This window comes from Apium graveolens, chromosome 4 (genome assembly GCF_009905375.1).
Source record: "Apium graveolens cultivar Ventura chromosome 4, ASM990537v1, whole genome shotgun sequence".
Lineage (NCBI taxonomy): Eukaryota > Viridiplantae > Streptophyta > Magnoliopsida > Apiales > Apiaceae > Apium > Apium graveolens.
The window spans coordinates 276,384,146-276,400,987 of NC_133650.1; the positions used below are offsets into that span (position 1 = coordinate 276,384,146).

General features: G+C 35.2%; 1 protein-coding gene across 1 annotated transcript; it reads right to left on the bottom strand.

The window, feature by feature from the left end:
- Positions 1-1,597: 1,597 nt before the first annotated feature.
- LOC141719677 (uncharacterized) lies at positions 1,598-12,633 on the bottom strand. Its single transcript, XM_074522054.1, has 7 exons — positions 12,029-12,633; positions 11,799-11,915; positions 11,361-11,710; positions 10,343-11,250; positions 2,236-2,395; positions 1,893-2,151; positions 1,598-1,721 (listed from the first exon to the last, which is right to left on the bottom strand). Exons 1-7 carry the CDS (start codon positions 12,631-12,633, stop codon positions 1,598-1,600), a joined length of 2,523 nt encoding a protein of 840 aa, XP_074378155.1.
- Positions 12,634-16,842: the final 4,209 nt, after the last annotated feature.

Consider the following 16,842-nt stretch of genomic DNA (forward strand, 5'->3'; position numbering starts at 1 on the left):
CCTTGAGGCCAATCTACAAGGACTTATATCCCCACTAGGACTTATCTTAATAGCTGTTTTCCTCCTTTATTTATTAATTACGAAATTAATAAATAACCAGGGTTTTTGGCCTTCATTGTTCCATCAAGCCTGATCTGGTCCATCAGGCCTGATCAATGTGTTGACCTTCTTGGTCTGAATGTCATACATCTTCTTATTGGGCCTAGCAGCCCACACCTTTTAATATTTAATTATATAATCAGGATTTATTTATCCCTATCATATGGAGGCTTAAATTACTTACTATAATTAAAAACGTAACAAAAGTTAATGAAACTTCTTTTGAAAATTAAAAAAGCAAGGACTCATCCAACAAAACTTTTGATCAGTCCAAACAGGCAGATGGTAAATTCTGTGTAAACTCTTTCAACCACGTTACATTATTATATATCTTTATAAAATTGGTGGTCTAAAATATACAATTTCACACACACATAACACACATAACACACACACACATATATATATGTTATGCAAAATATAAATCAAAGAGTTATACGTAGCTTTAGAACTAGTGAGATCACCCTTCCAGTATCCTCCTAAATCCATTATTGTACACTACCCTTCCCTAATCATTTGGGGCAAAACGGAAAAACAAATCCAAAAGAAAAATGGTAGGTAATGAAGATAGGCCAATGATGCGATAAATCTAAAGTATGTCCATTTGACTTTCTACTGCTAAATTGGTCTATAAAAGAATACACACAACAAAATTTATTTCAAATTTTTCATCAGCACAAGTTAAATCATCAAACTTTTCCGTAAGAACTTGAGTAACCATCTAAATCTTTGAGTTAAAAACTTATAAACCATACCAAATACTTCTGATTTTCCATCATTTTGCTCGACAATCACCAACTATGTATAGACTTGAAAAACTAGACTTGACTAATTAGCCCTTACATCAGACCAAAGAAAAGTTGTATAGCCAAAGTTGTATATTACTACAAACTGAACTATATTATAACCAAAGTTGTATAAAACAAAGAAGTAAGACAAAGAAAAGCAAAGCAGAGAGAATCAAAGAGAAAAAACACCCTATCCCCAAATCTCAAAAACCCTAATCGCGAAATCCCAAAACCCTATCCCCAAATCTTAAAGAATCAGTAGGCTAATTGAGATTTAATAAAAGAGATTTAACCTGTTGAGATGCAAGCCGAGTTGATATATGAGAGCATAGAGAGGTGTGACCATCAATTTTTGTCGGATAGATTTGACCTACCATTGCTGCTTAGCTGAGAGAAAGAGATGTAATAAAAGAAATAGATAATAGTAAAAAGAAATGGGAGCCCGTGTATACATTATGTGTAGATTTCAAAATTGACCGCTTATGGTCATTTTTAAAAATAAAATTTCCACCAAAATCAGTCGCTTTTAATTTAATCTCATTTCCTTCTTCTAGTAGCTACTGCTTATTTTCCCCTGTGTCAAACATTAACTTTGAAACAACGTTATGTAAACCACATAAAATTAAGAAAAAAAGTATCTAATTAAATTAACATAATTCAAATAAATGTTTTATATAAATTCATTCGATTTCAAATTTAATATAATAAAATTAATCATCATCGTCATCATCATCGTCGTCGTCATCGTCATTACTATCATTTTCTTCATCAACACTCATATCTTGGTCATTTTGTTGTTCAATATCTTCATATATGGAGTAGTCATCTTCAAAACTTCTCAAATCAATAAAAAAATTTGTAGGATCACGAATAACCACTCTTTCAACTTGTGATGATGAAGCATTTGAAACATTATTTTGAAAAATATCATCATCAAATGTGTCATCTTCGGTTAATGGAATAACTTCATTAATTTATCGACTCTTTGTGGTGAGAACCGTATACCATGACGACTTTGCATTTGTAATACTTGGTGCATAATACACTTGATGAGCTTGACTAGCTAACACGAACACATCTTCGGCATTCAACTTTGATTTGATATCAACCGTAGTAATCTGGTTTCTATCCACTTTGACGTGTGTTGTGTGATCAAACCAATGACATTTGAATAAGATAATATGATGACCATTGTGGTAGTAGAAGTCAAGTACTTCTTGGAGTCGTCCATAATAATTTCCAAAACTTTCTTTGTAAGAACTTCCTGTTAATCAAACATGGCAAAATTATATATAAATGCTATAAAATTAATATAATTTCTATTTTAGGAACTTCTTTAATCTCTTACCAATGACAAGTACACTAGAATTTGAAGAAGTGCGTTCATTAGAATGTCCACAATCAAATTTATAACCATTACACTTGCAATCCTTGTAAGATTCCACTTCACATGATGGTCCTTTTATTAGGTCCTTGAATTTGTTTTTAAGCTCCAAGTCATCTTTTACCTAAAATATTTTAGAAATAAAGTATAAGGATGTGTAAGAGTAATAATATATTGTTGCAAGAATACACACACCTACACATTTATATATTTATAAACGTACCCTTCTTTCAAATTAAAATTTTATGAAGTTATAATTCACTAAAATTAAATTTGTCAAATTTAAATTAATAAAGATAGTGAAGTATATAATACCGTAAGTATTGTGCAACCTCCAGTGAATTGATAAGGACATAGTATGTCACCGGTCTATGTTCAGCTCTACTTAAAAGTCTACGCCCATTACGTAATATAGGTTGTGTAGGATACCTATAAACCTCCAAAACACTCGGATCAAGAAACCTTGTAGGAACCTCATTTCGACGAAGTCGATTATGCACTATTTCAGCTTTGGATTTAAAATACAACTCACAAAAGTGTACAACTTCCTACTCAATATAGCGCTCTGCCATTGTTAGGTCCCAATGTGTTTGTAGAAGGGGGGGTTGAATACAAACAGTACCGAATAATCGAATAAAATGCGGAATAAAAAATGTGAAACAAAATTCAAGTTAAATAAAAATATTATTAAACTTGAAAGGTGTTACAACAACTGTATCGATTACAAGGTATTAATCTCAAATCAATTATCACAAATCTAGAATAAATTCGACATGAACTTTTTCTATTTTTGCAATAATTAGAATCAAATGCTAAACGCGATTTGAGATTAAGTTCTAGGGATTTTAATCCGCTAGATTGATACACAAGAGCAAGATAAAGATTTCTAGTGGATTGGATTTAACTTTACAATCTAGAAATTTAATCTTGAAGTATGCAGATGAAAAGATGAAATATTTCTTCTTGATTTTCTTTTCTGCCTTGTTTCTTGACTTCTGTGTTCTTAATTATAAGTTGCTGCTTCTCTGCTTCTTTTTAAATCAACAAACGAATAGAATTGACTTGGCATGACAATCCTATAGCTGGCAAGACTTTCGGTGAGACAATTGAATGAACTAGCAAGACAATCTGAATGAACTAGCATGACAATCAGAATGAACTAGCAAGACAATCATCCTCCTAGAGTAACTTTCGGTATGACAATGGAAAATGGCCTAGCATGACAATCGGTATGACAATCCTGATTGTCATGCTAGTTCATTTTCAATTGTCTTGCTGATTTAATGCTTGAATTTAATCCAATTAAGCTTCTGAAAATTCCTAAAATTCCTAGAATTAATTCAGAATTAATTAATCAATTAATTCAATTAATAAATAAATTATTCTTCGCAGATATAATTTATTTTCTTAATTAAATTAGATGACTTAATTAATTAATAGAGAATTAATTCCAGTCTTGAGCAGCAACCATTCTTCTGCAAATCTTCTGAAAATCACTGAAAATTATGAATCAATTCCACCACTTCAACGTTGACACTCGATGTACTGTCTGGTTCATGAGTGACTAACTTCTGTGACGTTTCTTCATGTCTTGACTCTGACACTTTGATTTTCTTCAGATTAAATCCTTGTAATTAATGATACTCTGACGAGATCTCTGTCACTTGATTAAATCCACAATCTTGACTTATATCACTGAGGCATGATCAATTTCTTGAACTTCTTCCAGTGAATTAACTCCTCAAGTCTGTAGATGAACATTGTCTCTGAATCCTTTGACAGATATTACTTTGCGAGATCTCTCTGACGGTCGATCCACTATTTACTTATTACATTCTTATTTGAGTTGAGTTGAATCCTCGAATATACAAATAGGTCTATGACATATGACTTACAATCTCCCCCTATTTGTTTGTTAGACAATAACACACAAATACCTAGAGGATAACTCAACTAACAAATAAGAAAAAGATATAAACATACATGCAAAGTAAATAGCAGAAAAGTTCTGGATGAGATTTAACATTTTCCAGATTCCAAGTAGATGTTCCTCTAGACTGAACATATCTTCAAGTAGTTCCATCTTCATTTGTACAACCACATTTCCTGTTGAGAAGCCCATATCTCTTGCTTCTCCCCCTATGAGAATCAACTGATTAAAGAAGATCACCTTTGTTTTACCACCTCTCCCGTACAATAGGATCCGCAGATAAAAACCAATGGTACTCCCCTAACTGCTTCTTCCCTTACTAGGAAATCACCTTGTGTTTACCACCTCTCCCGTACAATAGGATCCGTAGTTAAAAACAACAATGGTGTGGTGTAGTGTACATTTTTAGGATCTTTTTCTTCCTCCCTGCTATTTCTCCCCCTTAGTTGAGGAATCCTCCAAACTATTTCTTAAGCTTTTATCTCCCCCTTAAAGAAGGAATGTATGCCGTCGTCTGAAGGAGTTCTCATATTTCACTTGGTTGGAAAAGAAATAACAAGTGTTTCTCTTTCTTCCTCACTGTGAGTGTGTGATTGTGTTTTAGTGTACCTCACATGTGTTTCACTCTTCTCTCCACTCGTGTTTACACTCAATCTCACAAGTGTATCACTCTTCTCTCATAGCTCCATAATCCAGCTGTACCTGCAAGGAAAATCACCTTAGCCATCCTTAAGGAGGTCACAGGTGGTGCAATGGGAGTTCACAATTCCCCATCCTTGTTAAACTCGTCAGATGAATCTGAGTCATAATTTACAAGTTGCTAGTTTCCCTTTTAGGGTTCCAGATTTGAATTCTGGGAAGGTAAACAATGATCCAAAGATTTTAGCATAAAGATCAAGGTTCCCTTCTAATGTCTGTGAAGACATTTCCTTGTGACTCATCAGGTAATATCTGAATCATTGTCAACAAGTTGCCGATCTGCACCTATGTCAGATCCACTATCCGCAGATGCATCCAGGGGATTTAAGCCTGGGGAGGTAGACACTGACCACTGACATATGGCTTTTGGATCAGTATCCTCTCCTAACACCTGTAAAGGCAATTGGTCCACTAACGAACCTTGAACAATCGAATCTGACCTTAAAATGGTCGAAACTCTTGTTTCCGTCAACTCATCCTTTGTGTGTGTAACCTCTCCTTGTGCATCAAGAATTGATTATCTTTGAAGTGGTGACACTACATCGGATACCTTGGCCGACAGGCAAAATTCAATAGACTCACCCTGTTGAGAGAATGAATCTAGTAACTGTTTTTGTGCCTTTTCAGCCATTACATCTTTTTGAGAAGATGTATGGGGGCTAGCAGTTGTCTCGGTTTAAATACTACTCATCTATGTATGAGACAGAGCCACTGGGTTGACTACAGAACCTTCCTTATGTGGTGCACTAGGCACTATCTCCCTCACGCTCATTCATACTATATTTAGTGGTAAGAGAGTGTTGGTTGGTTCTGTTTTTGTGTTTGTCTTTACAGTCTGGGATAGACGTTGTGGGTTTTCAACCTCATGACTGTCAATGAAAGAAAGTCATTGGAGACTGAACCTGTAACACAGAACATATGGTGATAGAGAGAAAATGATTTACAATAGTGATTTCAAAAGATTTTACACGAAATAAGAAATCACTAATGTAGAAAGAAGTTTGATTTTGTTTTTCAATATGAATGAGTTTTTGATAAAACATTGATCACTTAGGGTAAAGTCTAAGTAATTCTCATTCATGTCAAAAGCTTACAAATATCTGCAATATAATGTTGACAAGATATCATTGACCGATACTTGTCAAGTACTTTAGATACTAATTGTTATGTTGCATAAACAATATACCACTGCACATATAAAACAATATGATTGTGCTTAGTGATAAAATAGTTATAAATATGACGACTCTACTAGTTCATATAAGATTACAACTTCTGTTAGAGTGCCATACCATGTCCTTGACGATTGCTTGAGCAGTATACTAGTTCATACCAACCTGAAGTGAGATTGTGAAGAAGAGATTGCATAGTCCAATAGATCTGCAGCTGCAAAGTCCATGAACTGTGGTGCACTGACTTCCTCTTTTAACTCACCAATCAGGAGTACACTTGTACACATCTTACTAGAGTACAATTCCAAGTGTAATGTGCAGCAGGTGCCTGATATGTCATAATATTCTCAAGTCTCGTCACTGGTGCTATATGTTAGATACTGCTTCCTGATAATAACCTAGCACAATATACAAAATTATAATGATAACATTCCCAGCTTGCAAACAGCCATATCCCTCGGATAAACCTTTGCTGTTATCTCCAAAGGTAACCATGGGGCCAGCTTTCTCAACCACATTTGATAGCAGGGCTCTATCTCCGGTCATATATCTTGATGATCCACTGTCAAGAATCCACACTACCGGTTACACCTGTATACTGCCCTGCACTTCAAATGGATTAGACCTTCTTCGGAACCCAAACTTGGTTGGGCCCGACATACTTGTAGAACTGTCCTTTGTCAGGCAAAACAACATTTTTAATTTTAACGATCTCAACATTCTCAATGACTGAACATTTGACCTTGTAAACAGCCTTAACAAATTTCTGTTTAAGCTTAGGCACAAATGTCTCCTTTCTAGCCTTAGAAGGACTAGCAGTCTTAGACCTATCATGCTTCTTGTTATTCACATGCTGACGAGGAGTAGTCTTATCATTAGACACATACTTACCATTAAAATAAGCATACATCATATTAAAAGCACAAGACATACAATTAGCAACACCACATACTTTATGAGAGTGATTAACAGCAGGCAATTTATGCATGGTAGACATGGCATTATTGTTATCCAACTCATGTGTGTCTGAGTTAGTCTCAGTTGCTTTCACAACTTTGACTGGAACTTTCGACTCACTTGACTTGGAAACAATCTTCTCATAAGCATGATCCTCAGCACGTATTTCTTCTTGAATAACAGAAGAGGTCGCATCAAATGGTTCAGCAATTGATGCTTTATAGAGGGGTTCATTAACACCCTTAAGCACATGTGGTACTTCCCTCCCTTTAGCACAGACATGGGGAGGGGAGTTTATGCCTAATTCTCCAATAGCAGCATTGTAATCATAACCTATTCCAGATGTTTGATTAACAGCTTGCTTACTGTAGAACTCTTTAGCCTTCGAACAAGAATTGAAGTAGGCTCTAACCTTAGTCTCAAGACCGGTGATCTTGTCTTTGAGAATAGTTTCGAGTTTTCTATAACAGTCAACTCTATTCTCTAGAAAAGATACCTGTTCTTTTAATTTGTCTTGATTAATGTGCACAAGTCTTAATTCATTGACCTCTTTCTCAAGGTCTGTGATCTGTAAACTTAACAGTTCATTATCACGATGTGCACAATCTAAGTTACCTCTTAGATGATAAACCATTTCAGCATCAGAAAGTTTTACCTCTATTCTTGACGATGAAGCTTTTCCATCAATAGCCATAAGAGCAAGATTTCCTTCATCTTCATCTTCACTGTCAGTATCATCCCAGCTTCTTCCCTTTGCCAGATAAGCCCTTTCAGAGTTCTTTCTTACTTGCTTTGGCTTCCTACATTCTGTGGCAAAGTGTCCCAACTCATTGCAGTTATAGCATCTAATGGTGCCCCAATCAACCATCCCTGTTTGGTATCCACCACTGCTGGTGTTAGAGGATGAAGATCCACCTTTCTGGAATTTGTTGTAGTTGGACTTGTACTTCAGCTTGGGATTCCTCTTGAATCTGACATGGGAGAATCTCTTGACAATTTGGGCCATTGACTCATCTTCCAATTGCTCCAGCTCTTCCAAGGAATAAAAATCATCACTTGATTGATTTGTAGTAGGAGGATCATATTCTGCTACTAACATATTTTCCTCAGCCTTGGAATACTGTACCATTCTCTCCAATTGTTGAGATTGCTGTTGTTGTTGACCTTCAGCTACAAGTGCAGTAGGTGTGCTGACCATTCTATCCTTCCCGTAGACTTCCTTCTGTTGAATCTGCTCCAACTCATAAGTTTTTAACACTCCATAGAGCCTGTCCAAAGAAATCTCACTCAGATCTCTAGCTTCTCTAATGGCAGTGATTCTATGTTCAAGATGAGCTGGCAGTGTTAAAAGGAACTTTTTGTTGACCTCCCTGATTGAATAATACTTTCCATTGATGTTCAGGTTGTTGATCAACGCATTGTACCTCTCAAACACTTCAGTAATTCCTTCTCCTGGATTTGATTTGAAATGTTCATATTCAGAGGTTAGGATTTCCAACTTGTTCTCCCTAACTTCCTCTGTGCCTTCATTAATCACCTCAATAGTTTCCCACATGTGTTTGGAATTTTTACAGTTCATCACATGTCTGTTCATCAAGGGATCAAGGGAGTCAATTAATATTAATTGAAGGCTGGCATCCAAGGAGGCTTCTTCCTTCTCAGCAGGAGTAAAATCTTCAGGCTCTTTTGGATAGGTTCTAGCTTCAGTAGTCACCACACCATCTATTATTACCTCCGGTTCAATAACCATCGGAGTTTTTATACCCTTCTTTAACAAGTTTGAATATTTGGGATTTGCAACTTGTAAAAATAATAGCATCTTCTTCTTCCACATGATATAATTCTCTTTATCAAATTGTGGAATTTTAACGGTTCCAACTTTATGTGAAGTCATTATGAATTTTTGAATAAATAAAAATTCAAGGAGTTGAAAAATCACAAAAGTCTAGGATCTTGATTTGTTCGTTAATCAGAAGGCTCTGATACCAATTGTTAGGTCCCAATGTGTTTGTAGAAGGGGGGGTTGAATACAAACAGTACCGAATAATCGAATAAAATGCGGAATAAAAAATGTGAAACAAAATTCAAGTTAAATAAAAATATTATTAAACTTGAAAGGTGTTACAACAACTGTATCGATTACAAGGTATTAATCTCAAATCAATTATCACAAATCTAGAATAAATTCGACATGAACTTTTTCTATTTTTGCAATAATTAGAATCAAATGCTAAACGCGATTTGAGATTAAGTTCTAGGGATTTTAATCCGCTAGATTGATACACAAGAGCAAGATAAAGATTTCTAGTGGATTGGATTTAACTTTACAATCTAGAAATTTAATCTTGAAGTATGCAGATGAAAAGATGAAATATTTCTTCTTGATTTTCTTTTCTACCTTGTTTCTTGACTTCTATGTTCTTAATTATAAGTTGCTGCTTCTCTGCTTCTTTTTAAATCAACAAACGAATAGAATTGACTTGGCATGACAATCCTATAGCTGGCAAGACTTTCGGTGAGACAATTGAATGAACTAGCAAGACAATCTGAATGAACTAGCATGACAATCAGAATGAACTAGCAAGACAATCATCCTCCTAGAGTAACTTTCGGTATGACAATGGAAAATGGCCTAGCATGACAATCGGTATGACAATCCTGATTGTCATGCTAGTTCATTTTCAATTGTCTTGCTGATTTAATGCTTGAATTTAATCCAATTAAGCTTCTGAAAATTCCTAAAATTCCTAGAATTAATTCAGAATTAATTAATCAATTAATTCAATTAATAAATAAATTATTCTTCGCAGATATAATTTATTTTCTTAATTAAATTAGATGACTTAATTAATTAATAGAGAATTAATTCCAGTATTGAGCAGCAACCATTCTTCTGCAAATCTTCTGAAAATCACTGAAAATTATGAATCAATTCCACCACTTCAACGTTGACACTCGATGTACTGTCTGGTTCATGAGTGACTAACTTCCGTGACGTTTCTTCATGTCTTGACTCTGACACTTTGATTTTCTTCAGATTAAATCCTTGTAATTAATGATACTCTGACGAGATCTCTGTCACTTGATTAAATCCACAATCTTGACTTATATCACTGAGGCATGATCAATTTCTTGAACTTCTTCCAGTGAATTAACTCCTCAAGTCTGTAGATGAACATTGTCTCTGAATCCTTTGACAGATATTACTTTGCGAGATCTCTCTGACGGTCGATCCACTATTTACTTATTACATTCTTATTTGAGTTGAGTTGAATCCTCGAATATACAAATAGGTCTATGACATATGACTTACAGCCATTGAACCTTCTGCCCGTGCTTTATTTTTAACTTTCAATTTCAAGCCGTGCAAGTATCTTTCAACAAAATACATCCACCGATAATTAGATGGGCCTCCCAGCTTACACTCGGTAGCTAAATGTAAAGGTAGATGCTCCATGGGTTTAAAAAAACCTGAAATATAGATGGTTTCGAGCTTAGACATTATCTTCACTATATCTTTTTCCATCTTCTCCAAATCTGTGTATTTCAAATTTGATGAGCATAAATATTGAAAGAAGTTAGATAACTCAATAAGAACATCAGCTACATTTTTTGGGAGCAAGTCACAACAAACAATAGGCAATAGCTTTTGCATGAAAATATGGCAATCGTGTGATTTCATCCCGTGAATACATCTTTTTTCCATATTTACACACCTAGATATATTCGATACATACCCATCCGGAAGATTCAAACTTTTAATCCAATGGAATAGCTTATTGATTTGCTCTCTCCCAAGCACATATGGTGCATCTGGTGTTGTGTCATCATCTCGAATCCACAACTCACGGTGTACACCTAACTCCTTACAATCATTTCTTGTGCTTGAGTTATCTTTGGTTTTTTTCTTATCACCAAGCATTGTGTAGAGTATGTTATCAAACACATTTTTTTCAGTATGCATGACATTAATATTATGACGAAGGCTTAGTGTCTCCCAATATGGTAGCTCAAAAAATGGAGAATAGTGTGTCCAATTATGTGTCACGCCATAATCCCTCGGCTTTTGCCTAGTAGTTTTTCCCGGAAGAGGAAACTGTATTTGCTCACAAAGTATCTTTGCCCTTGATCCTGAATGTCGAGTTGTGACTGAATGTCTCTCACATCGTCCAAACTTTGTGCTTCTTCTTAATGGATCATCTTCTTCCAGAAAATAACGAGCTGTACCATAGAATGTAGGTTTACCACCATGCTTGAACTGTTTTGACTTTACCAGCCCCATACATACCGGACATGCCAGTTTCCCTTAGTCAACCATCCGCTAATCATACCAAGTGCTGGAAAGTCATTAATTGTCCACATCAATGCTACTTTCATTGTGAAATTTGAACATGACACCCTATCATATATTTCCACCCCGGTACACCACAACATCTTCAATTCATCAATTAATGGTCGAAGATAAACATGAAAGTCTTTTGTCGGATCATTCGGACCAGGAATGAGAAGAGGCATAAACATGTATGGAGCTTTTATACACATGGATGGTGGAAGATTGTAAACAACAACAATCACAGGCCACACCGTATAGTCCCTTGCATGTGCATCTCGAAAAGGATCAAATCCATCACTAGCAAGGCCTATTCGAACATTTTGTGTTTCTTTTACAAATCGAGGAAATCTGTGATTGAATTGTTTCTATTCATCTCCATCAGCTGGATGACTTAATTGACCCTCAACTGTAGCTCTATCATGATGCCATGTCATACATTTGGCAGTCTTCTCGGACATGAATAATTGTTGTAGTCTCAATGTAAGAGGGAAGTATCTCAAAATCTTCTTCGGAATCAACTTTTTCATAGAATCCTTCTACGCCTTGTATCGACCTTCGTCACATATATCACAATGTGTTTTCTCACTCTTTTCTTTGTAAAACAACATGCAATTATTCACACAAGCATCAATTTTTTTATATCCCATACTCAACCCACTTACTAACTTCTTCACATCATAGTATCTCATGGGCAACTTGTGATCTCCAGGCAACACTGATCCAATAAGTTCAAGTAGCTCATCAAATCCCTTATTACTACAACCATGCCTGTCTTTGAACTTAAATAGCTTAATCACAAATGATAATGTTGTGAAACTTGTATAATTTGGATAAAGAGGTTCAGAAGCACTGTCAAGCATTTTGTTAAAACTTTTTGCTGTTGCATTCGGTTCTTCATGCATATTCTCAAAATTATTATTTGCCTCGGCAAAATCTCCAAGCATTTCACGTGCATCATAAAAATCATCATGCGTATTATCAACATTCATGGAACTCGTCCCAATGTCAACCCTCGATCTAGCACTCTTCTCATGAAAATACCATGTTGTATATGCGGGCATGATGCCATGTCGATATAAATGTAATATCACATCATCAGGATTTTTTATGTAAAAATTTCCACATTCATTGCATGGACATCTTATTCTCCCCTTTGAATCATCCGTATTTGCGGCAAATTTAATGAAACCATCAACACCAATTTTGTACTCTTCCGTTATATTTTTACTTGCATCAAATCGACAATTCATCCAACTACAATCCGACGTCATCTAGAAAGTGCATAGATAGTATAATAAATAATTTAATACTAGTTAACAAAACATACTTAAATAAATTCACCATGTGTACAAGATATTTAGTGACAAGCAATGTACAATAATTATTTTTTTTGTTTAATTATTTTGAACACTACATTTAAATTATTAACAACTACATTTCATTTAAATTATGTCAATAAATATTTAATGTATATGAGAAATCAACAAACAATAATCATGATAATCACAGCATAAATAATTTAAGAATGGTACTTACTTGACTTGAAGTTAATGGATAGTTGAGCTTGATGAGAAAGGAAAATGGTAGAAAATAGGAAGGAAAATAGAGAGAAATGGAAAGTATGGACATAAACGAAGAAGAAAGGATGAGGCAGGGGCTGTAAGTTCTGGAAGAATAAATTCCACCGCAGGCGGTCATTTTTATAAAAGCCACCAAACGTGGTCGTTTTTATAAATTCAACCAACAACGGTCATTTTTATTAAAATGACCGTTGTGGCCCATTTAATGTTTTTTTGATAAATAATTTAAAATTTGTTTTCCAGAATTAGACTTTGTTATGGTGGCAATTTTCCCGCCTGTTCTTCAAAATATAAAATCGACCACTAAATACTGGCAGTTACTTTTGTTGATAAAAGCTGTTGTGGATAAGTTGTGAACTTGATGATTTCATTAACAAAACACCTTAGTAGATTTTACTTAGTGAAAAATGTAGCACTCGACGGATAAGGAATATAGTCCCGAAGGATGGCTCAATATAGTCTCGACGGATGATGATTTATTATCCATCGAGTGAGTAGCTTGTGTAATAATGAGTTTATAGCATATTTCTGCATACACCTTGTTTAGATTCTATAGTAGCACTCAAGTCATGTTGACTTTAATTAGATATGCAGAATAGGTTGATTAATTGTACATAGATGATGTCTTATAATTCTGCATAAATGAAATGAAGTCAAGCGCCAGATAGCTACCTGACGGATAAACAATAATGCAACTCGACGAATGATCAACAAGGCAACCCGACGGATGATCATGTACCCGACGGATAATCAATTCAAACATCTGTTGACAGTGACAACACAGTCACATGCGTCGAGTGTATGCAAAAGGAATGTGGAAGCCTATTCAACTGGGTTTTAGAGAACAAAGAAGCATTGTCATTTCCATGTTATTATGAAGATATTCAAAGATGCTGGAATAGAGTAATGAAGCAGCATAGTATTAGACTTGATAGGTTTTGTTTTATTATCTTGTCTTATTACTTTGTTATCTTGGTGATATATAAACCAAGAAGTAGCAAATAGAACAACAAGAACAAGACCAAGAACATTATCTCAGAGAAACAATTGTAAGCTGCATCCTTAGCATTTCTCTATAAACTTAGTTGTTCATATTTGTAAGCAGCTGTGAGCTAATCTTGCTACACAGAGTTCTCTTGATATAATATATATCTCTGGTGGATACATTCAAATCCACCAGAAAGTTTTTAAATACTTGTGTCTTTAATTACTTGTGTTTTGATTTTACTAATTTCTTATTCCGCACTTTGCAAATCAAACACTTATATATTATTAAGATAGAACATTTTATATTTTGAAAAAGGTTCAAGAATTCCATTCAACCCCCCCCCCCCTTCTGTAATTCTTGTTGCATTGTTAGGGACTAACAATTGGTATCAGAGCAAGCTCTTGAAGAACAAAGAGTTTAAAGATCACAACAAACAGCAAGATGAAGAAGAAGGATGTAGGAGTCATGATTCCTTTTCTGGACAAAGATAATTACCATCACTGGAAGGTAAAAATGCATCTTCACTTACTTTCTCAAGATAAGGCTTATGTAGATTTCATTCATAGAGAGAGGCCCTCATGTACCAATGAGAGCTGCAACTGGAAATGAGCCATCAGTTCCCAAGCCAAGGCATGAATGATCAGATCCTGATATTGAACAAGTCAGGAAGGATAAAAAGGCCATGAATATTCTGTTCAATGGAGTTGATGGTGACATGTTTGACAACATCATCAATTGCAAAACTGCCAAGAAAGTTTGGGATACAATACAGATTATCTGTGATGACACTGAACAAGTCAGGGAAAATAAGATGCAACTGCTAATTCAGCAATATGAGCACTTTCATAGTGAAGATAGTGAGTCTCTCACTGACATTTTTAGTAGATTTCAAAAACTACTTAATACTCTGAAGTTGCATGGAAGGGTCTATCAGAAAAAAGACTCCAATCTTAAGTTCCTTAGATCTCTTCCAAAGGAATGGAAACCTATGACAGTCTCATTGAGAAACTTTCAAGATTACAAGGAGTTTACTTTGGAGAGACTGTATAGCATCCTGAAAACTTATGAGCTTGAAATAGAGCAAGATGAGAGGATGGAGAGAGGAAAGAAGAAAGGAGGATCCATTGCACTAGTTGCTGAGTTAGAAAAAGAGAAGGAGATGAAGTTGGAAGCTGTTGAATCAACTTCAAGGTCTGTGAAAACAAGGGCAAGGGGCTGGTAGCAGAAAATGAAGATTCTTTGAGCCAAGATGATATGGAGAATATTGATGAACATCTTGCATTTCTTTCCAGAAGATTTTCCAAGCTCAAGTTCAAGAAGAACTTTGGAGCAGGTAAGCCAAATAGAAACATGGTGGATAAATCAAAATTCAAATGTTTCAAATATGGCTTAGCAGGGCACCTTGCCAGTGAGTGTAGAAAGTCAGATTCCAGCAAAAAGAAGTTTGAGTCTGTGGATTATAAACAGAAATACTTTGAGCTGCTCAAACAAAAGGAAAGGGCTTTCATTACACAAGAAAATGGCTGGGCAGCAGATGGTCTGGATGAGGATGTCAGCTATGTCAATCTAGCCCTAATGGTCAAGTCTGATGAAACAGAGACAAGTTCTTCAAGTAATCAGGTAATCACCACTAATCTTGCACATTTATCTAAAGCTGAGTGTAATGATGCAATAAATGACATGTCTACAGAATTATATCATTTGCGTGTTACACTTAAGTCTCTTACTAGGGAAAATGCTAAAATCAAAGAAAGCAATTTGTTTTTAAGTGAGAGGAATAATGTGCTAGAGTCTCAGTTCATTGAATTTAAAAAATTAAGAATTGAGTGTAAAATTGCTAAGGATGAATTAACTGAGTCCTTGAAGAAAGAAGAGATCTTGAAGAAGCATCTTGAACGAGAACAGGAGATAATTAAAGTATGGAAAACATCTAGAGATGTTCATGCTCAAATCTCCAAAGTTCAAGGTATTGAGTCCTTTTGTGATGCAGCCTGGAAGAAGAATAAGGAGAAGCTGGAATCCAATTTGGTTGAAGGATTGCTACTAGATGTAGACTCGACGGATGATGAGGGTCATCCATCAGATAACAAAAAGGGTTATCCGTCGAGTGATATAAATCCTCATCCGTCGACTGTGAGCAAACCTGTGAGTAAAGCCAAACTTGTCAAGTTAAATGAGAAATATGGATCAGTTTCCAAGAATTTTGTTCCAGGAGAATCCAGTCAAGTGAAGAAGGAAAAAAAAGGCTAATGTTGGTCATATGACTGTCAAACAATTGAGTGACAGACTGGAAAAGATTGAGGTTAAAACAGAGGCTAAAAAGAAAAATAATAGAAATGGTAAAGTAGAAATTAACAAGCATAACAACTACACACCTGATAAATATGCTCCTAGAAAAATCTGTGTCAAGTATGGTAGTATAAATCATTTGTGTGTTAATTGCAAAACTACCATGCCTACTTCCATATCTGTGTCACCTCATTTTCCCAACATAAATGTCATGCCTTCTATGCCTATGAATGCTATGTCTACACAAAATATGAATGCATAGTTTGCTAATATGCCATTTGCACATAATCCTTATTATGCTGTATTTAGTATGCCACAAATGCCATTTAGCATGCCTTACTGGAATAACATGTTTACTAATAGCATGCCATTTCCTGTTAATCAAAATATGCATGATAATTTTATTGTAATGAATGGTTTCAAAGGTCCAACTCAAATGACTAAGGATGAATCTGATATCCCCAAGTCAAATGAGATCAAACCTAAGAAACAGAAAAAAAGCTAACAAGGCAGGACCCAAGGAAACTTGGGTACCAAAATCAACTTGATTTGATTTTGATGTGTGCAGGGAACAGAAAGAATCTATGGTACTTGGATAGTGGTTGTTCAAGACACATGACTGG